Genomic DNA, 18,087 nt, shown 5'->3' with positions numbered 1-18,087 from the left:
TGTATATATATATGTATATATATATATATATGTATATATATATATATATATATATATATATATATATATATATATATATATATATTTCTTTATATACACATATATATGTATACAGGTATAGGATCCCGTATCTGGAAACCCGATATCCAGAAAGCTCCGAATTACGGAATGTCTGTCTCCCATAGACTCCATTTTATCCAAATAATCCAAATTTTTAAAAACAATTTCCTTTTTCTGTGTAATAATAAAACAGTAGCTTGTACTTGATCCCAACTGAGATATAATTAATACTTATTGGAACAACACCAGCCTTTTGGGTTTATTTAATGTTTAAGTTAATTTCTAGTAGACTTAAGGCATGAAGACCCAAATTACGGAAAGATCCGTTATCCGGAAAACCCCAGGTCCCGAGCATTCTGGATAACAGGTCCCATACATATATAAAATAAAAAAGACCGCACTCACAGGGCTTCTCGTGGAAAAAAAGCCTCAAAGGGCTGTGTATTTATTCCTCAACGTTTTGGCTAGCAAACTGTAGCCGTCCTCAGGATTTGGTAGCCGAAACGTTGAGGAATAAATACACAGCCCTTTGAGAATTTTTTTTTCCACAAGAAGCCCTGTGAGTGCGGTCTTTTTTATTTATTATATGTAACCTTTACCAGCACCCAGGCAGTTAACTTTTCGCTGTGGAGTGCACCAGTTAGGACATATATATATATATATATATATATATATATATATATATATATATATATATATATATATATATATATAACAAACAAGGGAAAGTTGTGCTCACCACTATTTTTTAAAACCATTAGGCGGGGGTGCAATGAGGCTGTGACCACAAAATACATATAGTCAAATACAAGATTCCTCTGCACTCAACCCATTATCAATATATTTAAGACATTGAGACATTTGTGCTACTGAAAAATGCCTTACCCTTTAAACAACACAGGGATTGTTTGTCCATATATTGCAATATATTTAAGCTGAACAACTACGTCACAGTCATCCCATATCTGGCCAGTCCTACGCTTAATTTTATCTGATTCATTAAGAATTCTATTGCTTCATTATACATTTTACAAAGGGACTAAGTTTTACCTGCAACTTACTTGCTGCTTTCAAAGTAAAACTCCCAAACTTGGCTGCCCTTTTATTAGACACCAGTGGGATCACCTGACTATAGCAGTGACCAGCTCCATGTTGTAGCTCCCACCCCTCCCAGCTATAGTCAGGTGATCCCACTGGTGTCTAATAAAAGGGCAGCCAAGTTTGGGAGTTTTACTTTGAAAGCAGCAAGTTAAGTTGCAGGTAAAACTTAGTCCCTTTGTAAAATGTATAATTAAGCAATTGAATTCTTAATGAATCAGATGAAAATTAAGCGTAGGACTGGCCAGATATGGGATGACTGTGACGTAGTTGTTCAGCTTAAATATATTGCAATATATGGACAAACAATCCCTGTGTTGTTTAAAGGGTAAGGCATTTTTTAGTAGCAGTATGCACAAAATGTCTCTGTCTTAAATATATTTATAATGGGTTGAGTGCAGAGGACCTCTTGTAGTTGACTATATATATATATATATATATATATATATATATATATATATATATATATATATATGTGTATATATATATATATATATATATGTGTATATATATATATATATATATATATATATATATATATATATATATATATATATATATATATATATATATAGTTTTTTCAACTTAGTTTACAAGGGAGGATATGGACCTTTATTCCTTAGCCTGTTTTGGGCTACTGGGTGTCTGACCTTATAAGTGGGTAAAAAAAAACATTACATTAGGGCTCATTTACTTACTGCAGCCTCACAGTCAGTTGCTGAGAAAAAAATACCAGATATTAAAGGGGTTGTTCACCTTTAAATTAACTGTTAGTATGATGAAAAAAGTGATGTTCTGAGATAATTTGCAATTGGTTTTCATTTTTTATTATTTGTGGTGTTTGATGAGTTATTTAGCTTTTTATTCAGCAGCTCTCCAGTTTGTAATTTCAGTCATCTGGTTGCTAGGGTCCGAATTCCCTTAGTAACCATGCATTGATTTGAATAAGAGACTGGAATATGAATAGGAGAAGCCTGAATAGAAAGATGAGGAATAAAAAGTAACAATATAGATGGGGTCAGTGACCCACTATTGAAAGCTGGAGAGAGTCAGAAGAAGAAGGGAAATAATTTAAAAATTACAAAAAATAAATAATGAAGACCAATTGAAGAGTTGCTTAGAATTAAGCCATTCTATAACATACTAACAGTTAACTTAAAGGGGAACCACCAGAGAATTCATGAGATCAGTGTATAACTGGAGCAACACTGGCCCCATGCGGGGGTGTATGAGCCACCTCTAGACTCTTCCCATGGTTTCCCTTTGCTGAAATTGCAAACTGGAGAGCTGCTGAATAAAAAGTCAAACACCACAAATAATAAAAAAATAAACATCAATTGCAAATTGTCTCAGAATATCCCTCTGTACATCTTATTAACAGTTAATTTAAAGGTGAACAACCCCTTTAAAGCAAAACAGGACAATCTGGCACTGCTGCAGTCTATCCTACAGTTTCCTGAGCCAGAAAGACGGGCAGAGCAGTGCAATATATTAGCGTTCAGGAAAAAACATGGGCAATACAACCATTTGCGAAAAAATATAAATGACCCCCAGTGTCCGTATCCGTGTATCCCAGTGACTAGACTTTCCTCTATCCCCACATTCATCTCCATTCAATGCAAACGTTCCCCCTGCAGAGCGCCCTCATGCCGGCCAAGCTCTACTTCAAGACTGAAGATGGAGGCAAGTACCCCGTGATATTCAAAAATGGAGACGATTTACGGCAAGATCAGCTGATTCTACAGATTATTTCCCTGATGGATAAGGTGAGGCTCGGGGTGCAGGGAATGATACATTGGCTGAAATAGAAGCATATTCCCTGGGGCTGTACAATAACAGGACTTAAACATCAGACGTACAAATACTGAGAATAATGAAGATTAAGTGGGACCTGCTCATTGGATAGGGGTACAACCTTTAGCTGGATGGTTGGGCCACTCTACTTTTGGACGGGCTGTATATTAGGCAACTCCACCTTATGGGTTTTATTTTATGCTCATGGATGTCATATTTGCATTTGTTATTGTGGAGGGTTATACAAATAATTGCTCCAGTGACAGACAGGGGAGTAGGTGCAGGGGTGTCATGGGGGGGCAGGAGAATGGGATATTCCATCAAAAGGGTTTGGGTGTATCACAGGTAGGGTTGCCATCTTTTGGAGAAAAGTTTAGCGGCCAGGGTAGGGGTCGGTCCACGAGGTGGAGGATAGTGATGTCACAGGGGCGGGGTCATGATGTCACATGGGCGGGGTCATGATGACGAGGGACGGACCTGAGTCGTGGAACGTGGAATCAGTAAGTATTCTGCCTCTAAAGGGAAGAAAGGGGTGGGCTGGGGGTGCATTGGAGGCAGGCTGGGAGCAGTTTGAATGGTGATCACAAATTTAATGGCAGCTTCATTGCCGGTAAATTTGTAAAACTGGCCTTGGCTGGTATTTTACTGGCTAGGCCGGTGAAATACCGGCCACGTGCTAACCCTAATGACAGATGAGGTTTCAGCTTAATGGGGCGTGGCTGATCCGTTGAGGCTACCACTAAGTTAGTAATATGGAGCCGTGTGAATCCTGATGGAGTAAGGTTGCCACCTGTCTGGTTTTTGTCCCTGGTTTTTTTTTTTGAAGGGTTGCCCGGATCAAAACTGCCTGTCTTTTTTTCCAAATTAAGAAAACCAGGCAGGATTTCATATGAGTGACGTGGCGATTGGCCAATTGCAAATCACAACATTATAGCCCCACCCCTGACATTGTAGTACACCCCATCAAGTCACAGACACGCCCCCAACATGTTACAGACTCGCCCCCAACATGTCACAGACTCGCCCCCAACATGTCACAGACTCGCCCCCAACATGTCACCCCCCCCCCCGCCCAGAGTTCCACCATAAAGAAGGTGGCAACCCTATTATGGAGGCCCTTAAAGGAGAACTAAAAGCTAACTAAAGAAGTAGGTAGAAATGTTGTACATGATGTTTTGTGCTTCTGTACCAGCCCAAGGCAACCACAGCCCTTTAGCAGTAAAGACCTGTGTCTCCAAAGATGCCCCAGTAGCTCCCCATCTTCTTTTCTGCTGATTCACTGATTCACATGCTCTGTGCTGCTGTCACTTACTGAGCTTAGGGACCCACTCACAATATACAGTACACATAGAATAGAAATGTCACAATATAAGGCTGATTAGTAATTAATACACATAATTACTACATGGCAGCACAGAAACCAGTGCAATTAGCATCAGAATTGAATAATCAGCAAACCTGTAGCATCAGCTTATATTACAGCCAGGGAAGCTCATTTTCTGCTGGATAATTAGTGACGAGCCCTAAGCTTAGCTTCTCAACAGCCAATCAGAGCCCACTGAGCATGTGAGTGTCACAGACACTTTCCAAGATGGTGTCCCCCTGTGACAAGTTTGAAGTCCTGGATCATTGCTGCTATTGACAAGCTCAGACTTTAGCCTCGTGCAATAAGTTCACTATATACTGTAAAATATGAAATTTTTAGACACATTCAATTTTCGGGTTTAGTTTTCCTTTAATGGTTCCCTTTGCACCTAGGGTTGCCACCTTTTATACATTTTTTTACCGGCTATTGGGCGTGGGGCATCAAAAGGGGCGGGACATGACGTCAAAGGGGGTGGGGCGTGACGTCAAAGGGGCGGGCCACACAACTGAGACCCGCGGACGCTAGAAGAGGGGAAAAAAAAGGTAAGTTGCAGGGAATTGGGGGCAGGCCAAGGGCTCCTTTTGATCGTATTACAAATTTACCGGCAGCTACATTGCCGGTAAATTTGTAATACCAGCCCCGGCCTTGGCAGGTATTTTACTGGCTCGGCCGGTAAAATACCGGCCGGGTGGCAACCCTATTTGCACCACTAAAACCCAGCTGTTCCCAGTGCCAGAAAGTAAGTGTGTGAAGCTGTGATACATGTGATGGGATGTAGAAACTCTACAAATGACCAGTCACTGTGTCTGTGATGAATTGGAAGCAGCCAGAATCAATAGCAGAACAATTCTGTATCATCTATAAAAGCTGCTGGAGAAAAGGTTAATCACTGAGAATTGAATCACTGCAACCTTTGCAGCCGGCGAGGAGTTCTCACTCGGTACTAAAGTTACAGAGAAGAACTTGGAAACAGCCCAGGGGGTTGGACAGATAAACTGAATATTTAAATCCACCCCCCAAGTAGCCTCTGCGACAGGGACCTGAGGTTAATGCTCCCTACCCTTTCAGTTAACTTTTAATATCATTTTATAGAATGTCCAATTCTAAGCAACTTTTCAATTGGTCTTCATTATTGATTTTTTTTTTTAATAGTATTTGAATTTCCCTTCTTCTGATTCTTTCAGCTTTCAAATGATGGGTCACTGACCCCATATAAAAACAAATGCTCTGTAAGGCTACAAATATATTGTTATTGCTACTTTTTATTACTCATCTTTCTATTCAGGCCTCTCCTATTCATATTCCAGTCTCTTATTCACATCAGTGCATGGTTGCTAGGGGAATTTGGACCTTAGAAACTAGATCGCTGACATTGCAAACTGAAGAGCTGCTAAATAAAAAGCTAAATAAGTCAAAAACCACAAATAATAAAACATGAATATGACTCAGAATATCACTCTCTATATCATACTAACAGTTAACTCAAAGGTGAACAACCCCTTTAAAGGGTAACTACTAGGGATGCACTAAATCCAGGATTCGGTTCGGGATTCAGTCATTTTCAGCAGAATTCGGAGTCGGCCAATTCCTTCTGCCCGCCCAACCAAATCTGATTCCTAATTTGCATACGCAAATTAGGGGCGGGGAGGAAAATATTTTTTGTGACTGTTTGTTACAAAACACGGAAGTATAAAAATGTTTTCCCCTTCCCACCCCTAATTTGCAAATGCAAATGAGGATTTGGTTCGGTATTTAGCCAAATCTTTTGCAAAGGATTTGGGGGCTAAAATACTGTATTCGGTTCATCCCTAGTAACTACTAGTCATAGTCCATTTTTTTTTATCTAACATTTACACATTTACTTATTGTCCATGATTTTTTTTTCTTCTTTCTTTATTGAATATTTACTTATTTTCCATTTTTCTTTTCTTTTTTTATTTATTGAACGTCATTTTCCATTTCTTTTTTTTTCTTTTGTTATTTATTGAACATTTACTTATTTTCCATTTCTTTTTTTTCTTTTTCAATTATTGAACATTTACTTATTTTCTATTTCTTTTTTTTATTTATTGAACATTTACTTATTTTCCATTTCTTTTTTTTCTTTTTTTCTTTATTGAATATTTTCTTATTTTCCATTTCTTTTTTTTTCTTTTTTTATTTATTGAACATTTACTTATTTTCCCATTTCTTTTTTATTATTTATTGAACATTTACTTATTTTCCATTTCTTTTTTTCTTTATTGAATATTTTCTTATTTTCCATTTCTTTTTTTTTTATTTTTCTTATTTATTGAACATTTACTTATTTTACATTTTTTTTCTTTTTTTATTTATTGAACATTTGCTTATTTTACATTTCTTCTTCTTCTTCTTTTTTTTGAACATTGTCCATTTCTTTTTTTTTTCTTTATTGAACATTTATTTATTTTCCATTTCTTTTTTTTTTCCATTTCTTATTTATTGAACATTTTCCATTTCTTGCCTCCCCCAGCTGCTTCGCAAGGAGAATCTGGATCTGAAACTGACGCCTTACAAGGTTCTGGCAACGAGCACTAAGCACGGTAATGTTTGTATTAAAACCTTCTTTGCACCAAGTGCAAAAATAAAAGTCACAATTTGTTCTTTTTTAACCTGCAATGCAGCATTTCTTCCCAGAATCCCATGTATTTATTGACAAACAGAGGCGTTAAATGGCCCGTTGTGATGAGCAACCAATCAGATCTCTGTTTTATGTGCCCAACTAGTCTGTGTAATGCAGTGGGGTCTGAAGTCAGATTTTGCCTGTGTCCGTTTAACCCAAAATATGTTTTTTTTTCCCTGTAGGATTCATGCAGTTCATTCAGTCTGTGCCAGTTGCAGAGGTTCTAGCCACAGAAGGCAGCATACAGGTAATTGTTTATATCAATGGGAATAATCCTTTTCATTCATTTGTATCCCATAGAGGTGCATGATGGACAGGACGGGGCCATTTTGGGGGTATTTTCATCCTAAAATTACATTGTCTCCCAATTTCCTCTTGTTCTTCCAGGCTGCACACATTTCTATACATTCTCCAACACCCGGGCACTGCAGCTTTGAAGGGGTTGTTCACCTTCCAGTTAACTGTTAGTAGGATGTAGAGAGGGATATTCTGAGACAATTTGCAATTGGTTTTCATTTTTTATTATTTGTGGTTTTTGACTTATTTAGCTTTTTATTCAGCAACGGCAGCTTCAGCAATTTGATTGCCAGGGTCCAAATTCCCCTAGCAACCATGCATTAATTTCAATAAGAGACTGCTAAAATTGCTAAAAAGTAGCAATAACAATACATTTGTAGCCTTACAGAGCATTTGGTTTTTAGATGGGGTCAGTGGTTAATTTTAAGTATATTATAGAATGGCTAATTCTAAGCAACATTTCAGTTGGCCTTCATTTTTTATAGTTTTTTAATTATTTACCTTCTTCTTCTGACTCTTTCCAGCTCTCAAATGGGGGGTCACTGACCCCATCTAAAAAACAAATGCTCTGTAAGGCTACAAATGTATTATTATTGCTACTTTTTATTACTCATCTTTCTATTCAGGCCTCTCCTATTCATATTCCAGTCTCTTATTCAAATCAAGGCATGGTTGCTAGGGGAATTTGGACCCTGGCAACCAAATTGCTGAAACTGCAGTTGGTGAATAAAAAGCTAAATAACTCAAAAACCACAAATAATAAAAAATGAAAACCAATTGCAAATTGTCTCAGAATATCCCTCTCTACTAAACGTTCATTTAAAGGCGAGCAACACATTTAATATTGAACAGATCATTTTTATTTTTGGGACAAATGTTGACCAGTTTGGTTAGAAATCTCGAAAATGATCTAACAAAGTTGGCCCGTGTGTCTCCGGCATTGCACATACAGGGACTCGTTTATCATTGTTTATTAAAACTGAGCACCTGGGCTAGTAACCCATAGCAACCAATCAAATTTTTGCTTTTACTGTGCTTCCTGCAGCTGGTTGAAAAAAAAAACCTGTTCACGGATTGGTTGCCCCGGTGCAGATTTGCCCCCCTGTTGGTAAATGAGCTCCACATTATGTTTATTACAATAGTTTATTCCTGGGAATAAATATATTTAATAAAACATTCCTTACTTACATCTGAATACAAAAGCCGCTCAGCTTCTGATTAAAGAGAGAAATGTTTGCAGAAAACTTCAATGCGCTATTAAGATTCTTCCCTGATTTCCATCTGTAACCTGGTTATTTCTCTCCGGCAAAACGTTATCGACTTTTATCATGTGTCTGGTGTCATTACATCTAGTCGCCTTCTCATATCCCTCTTCCATATCATGATACAATTATTGTGCTCAGTAAAAGAATTGCCTTATCATACCTGCTTCTATAACAGTGTTATCATTGTAATTATCATGCACCGGGGATTTTATTTCAATGCATTTGTCTCCTTGCTCCGTCTCTCAAGAACTTTTTTAGGAAATATTCCCCAAGTGAGAAGGGACCTTATGGAATAAGCGCTGAGGTTATGGACACGTATGTAAAAAGTTGTGGTGAGTAGCTGAATAACAAAACCAATTTCAGTGCACACATAACGTTACTTTAGATATACACGAGCATAAATGTATGGATGTTTTATGTTTTTGGTGATCATTGGTTTAAGCCCCCCTTCCCTTGGAGGTGCAGCCTTTTATTAGGGCCCCTTAACTGTCACTGTAATCTCACAGAGTATAAATGATGTGAAATATTGGTTTGTGTGAGTAATTCAACCATTGTTTCAAGAATATCTTGACAGCAAAATCATTTAAATTCCAAATTTCATCCTAATTGACCTTAAAGCTGAGCTTTCTGGTGTATCTAGGAGAGCAAACTTTTTCTTCAATTTTCACTGGTCTTCATACTTAGCCCCCTGCCACTGCTCCAAGCCCCATGGGGGCTTTATTAAATCAATGTGCTTAACATGCAGTAGCATTGTTGGCTAGCAGATGAGATGGGGCAACCGGAAGGGGCAGTATTGGATATGGGATTGTGGTATGTATTGGATAAGGGATGGAGATTTAAGATAAGTAGGGACACATAGATGAAAGGGGAAAGACAGAAGAGGAGGATGGTGAGGTGTGATGAGAATGGGAGGTGATTTGAGATAGGAGAGTGCCCAGAGATGCCGCAAGAACTGATTGAGAAGTGCAGTGAGAACTGATGGAGAAGTGCAGAGAGAGATGATGGAAAGATGGGATGAGCCAGGGATGTTAGATGTTATGGCACGGTGAGATGAGATAGAGAGGTAAGATGAGATAGGATGGAAAGGTGAGATGGGATGGGATGGAAAGGTGAGGTGAGATGGGATGGGATGGAAAGGTGAGGTGAGGTGGGACAGTGAGGTGAGGTGGGACGGAGAGTTGAGGTGGGACGGAGAGTTGAGGTGGGACGGAGAGTTGAGGTGGGACGGAGAGTTGAGGTGGGACGGAGAGTTGAGGTGGGACGGAGAGTTGAGGTGGGACGGAGAGTTGAGGTGGGACGGAGAGGTGAGGTTGGACGGAGAGGTGAGGTGGGATGGAGAGGTGTGGTAGGACAGAGAAGTGGGGTGTGACGGAGAGGTGAGAATGAGATGGGACGGAGAAGTGAAAATGAGATGGGACGGAGAAGTGATGCGTGACGAGATGAGATGGGACGGAGAGGTGAGATTAGAGAATGAGAGATGGAGATTTGGAATGGAATGGAAAGAATAGATATCTTGTTGCCAAACACAATTGGCAATATACTGTGTACAGCACGATTAGCAGCAAACTAGCTTTCATCACTGCCATTTCGCTTTGTAAACCTTTCGTATTTTACGCCAGTTAATTGACTTGAATTGTTACCATCTGCTTCCTACATAATAATGTTGTTTATTTCACTTTAGACACTAAATGTCTACCATTAACCAGATTTACAACTTGTCCACGTTATGAGGGAGTTATAATAAACGTGTTCTGGCTCTTAGTATAAGGAGTGTTTGTGTTTGAAAAAGAAAATCAGATGTCTGGGATAAAGGGTTTGCCATATGATTACTAGCAATGGTGGAATTTGTGTTGCTGCAGGGGGTGGGCAATTTGAACCTTATGTTGACTGAAGAGACGCACAGTGTTGAATGTGAGCATCTGAATGATACTTGAAGTTAGGTCAGAAATCTAAATAGAGCTTTAGTCCATTCCTCTTCAACTGATGTGAGCTAAAGATTCACTACAACAGATCCAGTAAGGTGATAACATTTCTCAAGGAGTGAGTAAGCCTGACTCTCCTCTAAATGGAACTCCACATGGAGTGATTGTTTTCAGATCTGCCAGACCTACCTGGCCAATCTAAACAATTGCACTGTCTGTTGGGCTGAACAAATTGATTATGGAGGTCATGACCAGGGTTGTGGTTCTTCTTGGGTGATGACCCAACGTGCCAGTGAAGATAATCAACAGAAGACGTTCAGCCTAGTGAGTGTTTGTTGTCATGGAGCTGATTGTTCCTGTATTATGCCATGTCTATTGCCTCCATTGCACTTCTATGGTCTTCATGGACTCCATCGGATCTACTTCTTTAGGTTCTTCCTTTCTCAAGATCTCTCTTTCTGTGCTTTTCCTTTTCACATCAACATTAATTGGATATTTAGTAGTGATGGGCAAATAAATTCGTCAGGCGCAAATTCTCTGCGAAATGTGGAAATGTTTCGCCGCCGACAAATAAAATTCAGGAAACTGATGCAAAATTTCGCTGGGGAAAATTCGCCTGAATCAAAAAAAAAAATTGTGGTGCGACAGAAAAGTAGTTTGTGTCAAAACTGTCACGTGTCAACATTATTTGATTGCCCATTGACTTTAACGCCGTGCTCAAAATTGAGTTTTTCGCCGATTTGCGAATTTTTCGGGAAAGCGGGATAAATTCGCCCATCACTAATATTTAGCACTGGACAGACAGTCTATAGGGAGCATCTTGTAGGTTTTATGTAACCATGTATAACTACATTATTCCTATGTTTACAGTAATGTGTTTCTGTGTTTTGCAGCTGGTTACTGTGTCATTACATATATCCTTGGTGTTGGAGACCGACATCTGGACAACCTCCTGCTAACCAAAACAGGTATGGTTTATTGTTTTTTTTTTTTTTAATATTATATCATAGATTATGTGTGTATATAAATATATAATATAAAGGTAACATAACTATGGCTGTGCTAGACCCATTCCAATAATAGATTTCTCCCCCCCAAGCAATACCTTTTGCTAATTAATACATCATAACAATTGTGGGTGATATTTTTGTTTTTGGAAATATGTATTGGCTACTGAAAGCAAAATAGCTTTTTTTCAGCACTACTTTTTATAACTATTGAAATAATGTATCAGAACTTTGCTGGTTCTCAAAAGTATGAAGACTTCATGATATCTGCTGGATTATTTCAAGAGTCAGAACTAGCAGTGCAGACCATAACAGAAATACTTTCTGTTGCAATTGCTGAGCTGTTTTCTGATGTGTGACCAGCCACAAAGTTATTGTATTTTCTTCTGGCTGTGATTTAGTTACTTACACTAGTGCTACAGCAGAGGGCAGTGGAAATCCACAGTTACAATCTGACTCGTAGCCTTTCAGTTTTGCTTTGCTGTCTTGTGAACCTTTTTCATGTAAAATTAACAAATACACTTGTATATTAGTCGAGTGCATTGCTAATAAATCTAGTTGTTATTATTATAATTAAATATTATTTAATGTTGCTTTACTGAGTGCCCTAAACCTAAAATGTTCTGGAAACAATGTGCTTACTTTGAGACCCAGGCTGATAGTTGTACAGTGTAAGAACTGGACACAATGGTAAGGCTTTATGTTAAAGTTTAATCAAAATACATGGGATACAGCTGGCTGAATGTGTGTGTATTGTCTTGTATTGTGTCAGGTACTTGCAGAATACCCACATCACATCCAGTCCACAGTGACATCAATTCTGGTTTTACTTGTTTCCCAGTTTGCGATGAAGGTAGGGTCAGATAGCGGTCTGGGGAAGGAGGAAAGTTGGTAGGCACATCTGAGTCTACGACTAAGAATGGAATAGTATAGAAGAATTTGTATAACAGAATAACAGTTATTAATCGGATATACTGCCAGATTTATGCCAGTGACATAGACTGGCAGAAGGGAATGCTCATATTGTGTGCAAAAATTGCAGGAGAGAATAGTTAGATTTTTTTTGGATAGAATAGCATAATGCAATACTTAGAATAATGTTTTAGCTAGAATGGCAGGAGAGAATGGTTAGAATGTATGGGATGACATGTCAAGATGGAATTGTTAGAATGTATGAAATAGAATGGCAGGATGAAATGTTTAGAATGTGTGGATTAGACTGGCAGAAGAGTGGTTATAATGTGTGGGAAGGAATGAGATATAACTGCAGGAGGGAATGGTTAGAAAGTGTGGGATAGAAATTCAGTAGGGAATGGTTAGAATGTGTGGGATAGAATTGCAGGAGGGAATGGTTAGAATCTATGAGATATATTTGCAGGAGGGAATGGTTAGAATGTTTGAGATATATTTGCACGAGGGAATGGTTGGAATGTGTGGGAAAGAATTGCGGGTCGGAATGGTTAGAAGGTGTGAGATAGAATTGCAGGAGGGAATGGTTAGAATGTGTGGGATAGAATTGCAGGAGGGAATGGTTAGAATGTGTGGGATAGAATTGCACAAGGGAATGGTTAGAATGTGTGGGATAGAATTGCAGGAGGGAACGGTTAGAATGTGTGGGATAAGTTTGCAGGAGGGAATGGTTAGACTGTGTGGAATATAATTGCAGTAGGGAGTGGTTAGAATGTGTGGGATAGAATTGCAGGTCAGAATACTTAGAATGTGTGGGATAGAATTGCAGGAGGGAACGGATAGAATGTGTGGGATTGAATTGCAGGAGGGAATGGTTAGAATGTGTGGGATAGAATTGCAGGAGGGAATGGTTAGACTGTGTGGGATAGAATTGCAGGAGGGAACGGTTAGAATGTGTGGGATAGAATTGCAGGAGGGAATGGTTAGGATGTGTGCAATAGAATTGCAGGAGAGGATGATTAGAAAGTTTGGGATATAATTACATGAGGGATAAAATGGCAGGAGGGAATGTATTACAGTATATTAAAAGACATGGAAACATTTCCATAAAGAGTTACATCTGCTGTACGAATTTAAGAATTGTTTATCCGTATACTGCATTTAAGTTTCCATTTCATATGCCAGGCACAGTTACAGTGCAGTTCTGCAACCTCGGGAGAATAAATGATTGGAATGCGCTGGGGAGAGAAAAGAAAGCAATTCTGATCATTTCATTGCAATTGTTAAAATGATTTAAATTATCGGAATTAAATATGGAATGTGAAACTGCGCATGTGCCCCACCGTACAGCAGGAGATAAAAAGGCAGAACGATAACGTTACAATGCAAAATAATCCAATATCATTTCCATGGCCGTCCTGTTTGCACTAGCTTCATAGGAATCAGGAGAAGAATGTGAGTGTGTTTATTTGTAGGGTACCCTTTGATCCCCCACAAATAAACACACATTCTTGTAGGATGGACACCAATCTACTTGCACTGATAGGGCAGCATTGCCTTAAATACCATAAATGAGCAATAAACCTGATGCATGATGGAAATGCTAACGCTGATAGAATGGAGTTTTACATTCATCCTTGGGTGATCGCACACATATTTTATAGAGTAATGAAGCCACCCCGGTCCTCATTCAGAGTGTAAGCATTTTATTTCTTTCATTAAAGGGGAAGACTTTTTGTGGTATAAGGAATATGTAATATGAAGCAACCTTCCCATATACATGTTTGAATGGTTTTAAATGTATGTGGCTGGCCTTTTATATTCTCTGCACTCCTGGTTCTGACTATTGAAACCATTTAGCCAGAGGAAAACTAATTAACAGACCTTGAGTTGAATGGATTTCTGCTACAAAGGCATAGATACCAGATACCACTTTGAGTTGAAATCACATTTACAAATCATTTTGATTTTATATTTAATGAATGTATGGTACAAAATTACATAGAATTAGATTGAGTTTCAATATTCAAAAAAAGCCAAAGATTAAGGGGGTGGCAGGAGGTACCCCACCTGCCCGCCCCTAATGAGTAGAGAGCCTCTAAACGCAGGCAGGCAAGACTGTATTCATCACTGTGCAAGTTTTCTACATGGAGGGCAAAAAAGCATGCCAGTTAGAGGCTGATTTTTTTGCACCTGCAAGTAATAAATGACATCTGTTGTTTAGTGGTAATTCTGACCCACCAACCTCACTGCATACAATATACTACAGGGGTTCCCAACCACCCTTTTTACCCATGAGCCACAATCAATTGTAAAAAGAGTTGGGGAGCAACACAAGCATCAAAAAAGTGCCAAATAATGGCTGTGATTGGCTATTTGGTAGCCCCTATGTGGACTGGCAGCCTACAGGACGCTCTGTTTGGAACTGCATCTGGTGTTTATGCAACCAAAACTTGCCTCCAAGCCTGAAATTCAAGAATAATTACCTGCTTTGAGGCCACTGGAAGCAGCACAAAAGGGGTTGGTGAGCAATGTGTTGCACTGGAGCCACTGGTTGGAGACCACTGGTATACAAGAAGTATGAATGAAAGATTATTATTGTGCACATGTCCAAAATTAAATCACTACAAGTAAGCCTTCCTTGACACAGGTACCAGAATACACTCCAGGCCATTTTTGCATCCCACTTTCCTTGAAGATCCATGCATTGTGCATAGATCAGGTGTAGACCATCTTAGAACTAAAAATATTTTATAGTGAGAGGCACATAGATTTATTTTTTCCTGATACAGAATTACAGTTTTTTCCGCCATAGTTTACATATATTATTCATAAAGGTGACCTTCTGCAAAAGCGCAAAAGCTTCTCTGTTTCATGGCATGAAGAGAAGAACGTGTGTGCCAGCCTTGATTGATAAACCATAGAGTGATGTGAAGAGCGCACTGAGCTGACTAATATTTGGGTTTCTTCCTCCTAGTTGGCTTTCAGATAAAGGATTGTCCAAAATGCAGGTTCTGTATGTCACACCAGGCTTCCTGAACATGGTTGATGTACGTGGGGTAAAAGTTTGTTCCATCAACTAAAGTTTGTTCCATGAGGGCCTTTGCCCTCAGATGTATTATTTCATATAATTATGGATTTGTTGAGTCATTGCAATATTTGGTTGAGAATTCAGTCATTTCTGAAGAATGAATTCCAGGCTTCCATAGAAAAGCACAGTAGAGAAATGTAATTATCCCTGTAATTATTGATTTTTTTTATGGGGGGAGTTCATCATCAATTTTCAATTGTATGCCAGTTTGGTTCCATGACGAGGCTTTTGTATTCAAAAATGATGGATTTGATGGAACTCTTAAAGCTGTACACATGCCGATAAAAGCTGCTGATGGGTCCAGTTTAGCTTTCACTGTGTATTGACCACAGCCCCTAGAGTTCTTTCACATTATTTCAAATAATTATGGATGTGTTGAGTCATTCAGTGCAAGATGGTTGAGGATTTTTTAAATCCCAGGTATTTCTTAAGGATGAATTCCAGGCTTCCATGAAAAAGTAACGTTGACAATGTAATTATTTCTGTAATTATTAAGGTTTTTATGGGGGGGGTTATCATCAATTTTCAATTGCATGCCAATTTGGTTCCACAACAAAGATCAAAATGATGGATGTGATGCAATTCTTAAAGCCATACACAGGCCGATTAAAAACTGCTGATGGGTTGAGTTTAGCTTCATTGTGTATTGATCACAGCCCCTAAACTTCCTGCTTTACCCACAATTTAGAAAACTTTTTCTTGCTCCATCTGTGACAGATATTATTTGTGATTCCTGACACACTAGAGAGAGCGAATCAATGTGGGTTTATCCATCTGGCTTTTTGAGTCATTGCATGTAATACTAATAAGGAGCTTTTGAGCTTGTCGTTGGTTTAGAAGTGATACTAGAATCAAATGTAGCATTGCATGCATTCCAAGTCTGAATTGCAACTACCCAATCCCCTTTTGTGCATTGGGATCTTGGACTTTTGAAGGCCATGGGAAAGTCGCAGAGTTAGAAGTGAGGTGGAGTACAGTAAAATCCACATGAAAGCATATATCTCCAAAGACATATGGTATCTTTCTTTCTCTCTCTCGTATTGAAAATGAGTGAATACAGCGCTCCAATTTTGGGTGGGTGGAGACATACCAATTTGTTTCTTTAGTCAACTCTGCATCCACCAGCTTTTTCTATAGCACAGATGCAGCCCTATAACCATACAGCAAAATACTAATGCTACTAACCAATCATGTTGCATGCAAAGGTACTGCAACGTGACTCTTGAGTGGTAAAGACTGAAAATGAAAGGGGTTGTTCACCTTTGAGTTAAGTTTTAGTATGACTTAAGAGTCATAGTCTGAGACCCTTTGCAATTGGTTTTAGTTTTTTAAATATTTGTTGTTTTTGTGTTATTTAGCTCTTTATTCAGCGGCTCTACAGTTTGCAATTTCAGTTGTTGGATCCAAATGAATAGGAGAGGATCGGAATAGAAAGATGAGTAACAAAAATTGCAATAACTATACATTTGTAGCTTTACGAAGCATTTGTTTTTTAGATAGATTCAGTTACCCCGATTTAAGAGATGGGAAGAGTCAGAAGACGAAGGCAAATCATTTAAAAACTATGAAAGAAAAAATGAAAGCCAATTGAAAAGCTGCTTTGAATTAGTGATTCTATAAATATACTAAAAGTCAACTTAAAGGTGAACCACCCCTTTAATTCATTAAGAATGCTTATTTTGAAGAGGCTAATGCAAAAACAAAGAATCCTCAAATGAGAAATTATTCACACACCATCTGGTACATGGGAGTCTAACCCTTAATTTTGGAACTACTTTAGTAGCAGAGATACAGTTGTCAAGTTGGAGAACCAAACTTGAAGGCTCCAATCTTCATAGACCTCATCAATGAGAAAGGATTTATAATATTAGCATTCATCATTGCACAGTTAGCATCAGTGCACATCTCTGGAGATTCTCATTCATCTAGGTCAGGGATCCCCAACCTTTTGAACCTGTGAGCAACATTCAGAAGTAAAAGGAGTTGGGGAGCAACACTAGCATGAAAAATGTTCTCGGGGTGCCAAATAAGAGCTGTGATTGGCCATTTAGTAGCCCCTATGTGGATTGTCAACCTACATTAAGGCTCTGTTTGGCAGTGCACCTTGTTTTTATGCAACCAAAACTTGCTCCCAACCCAGAAATTAAAAAATAAGCTTCTGCTTTAAGGCCACTGGTAGCAATATCCAACATTTTGCTCACAAGCTACTGGTTGGGGATCATTGATCTAAGTCATGATATACAGTATCTAGTAAAGCTAAGTCTAAAGCAACTGGACTTTACTTGAAAACATGTCACCACTCATCAGAGTGTCTTCTCCTGTTCAACTTTACTTGTGTAGTGAAATGTTTTCAAGAAGACTCTAAAAAGTCCAGGTGCTTTAGAATAAACTCTACTGGATACCATCAGTGCACAGTAAGTTAAAGGTCCACTATCTTCACCCAGATGTTGTCTTCCATCTATGGCATTCCTTAATTTCCTTGTGGGTACAACTTAGTCTGACTTTATTTGCAATGACAATAGTTTTACAAAGTTGCCTTTCAAGGTGCAAATCCTGTGCTACTCTACAGGAAGTCTTGTGGAAGTAGGCCACCAACCTGTCCATGTTCACTCTGCATATACGCATGTAGCACAC

At 38.7% G+C, this 18,087-nt stretch overlaps 1 protein-coding gene across 2 annotated transcripts in view; it reads left to right on the top strand.

Annotated features, from left to right (window-relative positions):
* pik3c3.L (phosphatidylinositol 3-kinase catalytic subunit type 3 L homeolog) overlaps window positions 1-18,087 on the top strand; it is a 155,262-nt gene that overhangs the window by 70,451 nt on the left and 66,724 nt on the right. For both annotated transcript variants that reach the window (XM_018246626.2, NM_001093367.1), the window contains 5 exon segments: window positions 2,796-2,924; window positions 6,813-6,882; window positions 7,145-7,209; window positions 8,772-8,856; window positions 11,340-11,414. In XM_018246626.2, coding sequence (XP_018102115.1) covers window positions 2,796-2,924; window positions 6,813-6,882; window positions 7,145-7,209; window positions 8,772-8,856; window positions 11,340-11,414 — 424 coding nt within the window.

The sequence above is a fragment of the Xenopus laevis genome, chromosome 1L, assembly GCF_017654675.1.
Source record: "Xenopus laevis strain J_2021 chromosome 1L, Xenopus_laevis_v10.1, whole genome shotgun sequence".
Classification (NCBI taxonomy): domain Eukaryota; kingdom Metazoa; phylum Chordata; class Amphibia; order Anura; family Pipidae; genus Xenopus; species Xenopus laevis.
Note: the sequence above shows the minus strand (reverse complement) of the source record. Positions and strands in the feature narration are given on the sequence as shown.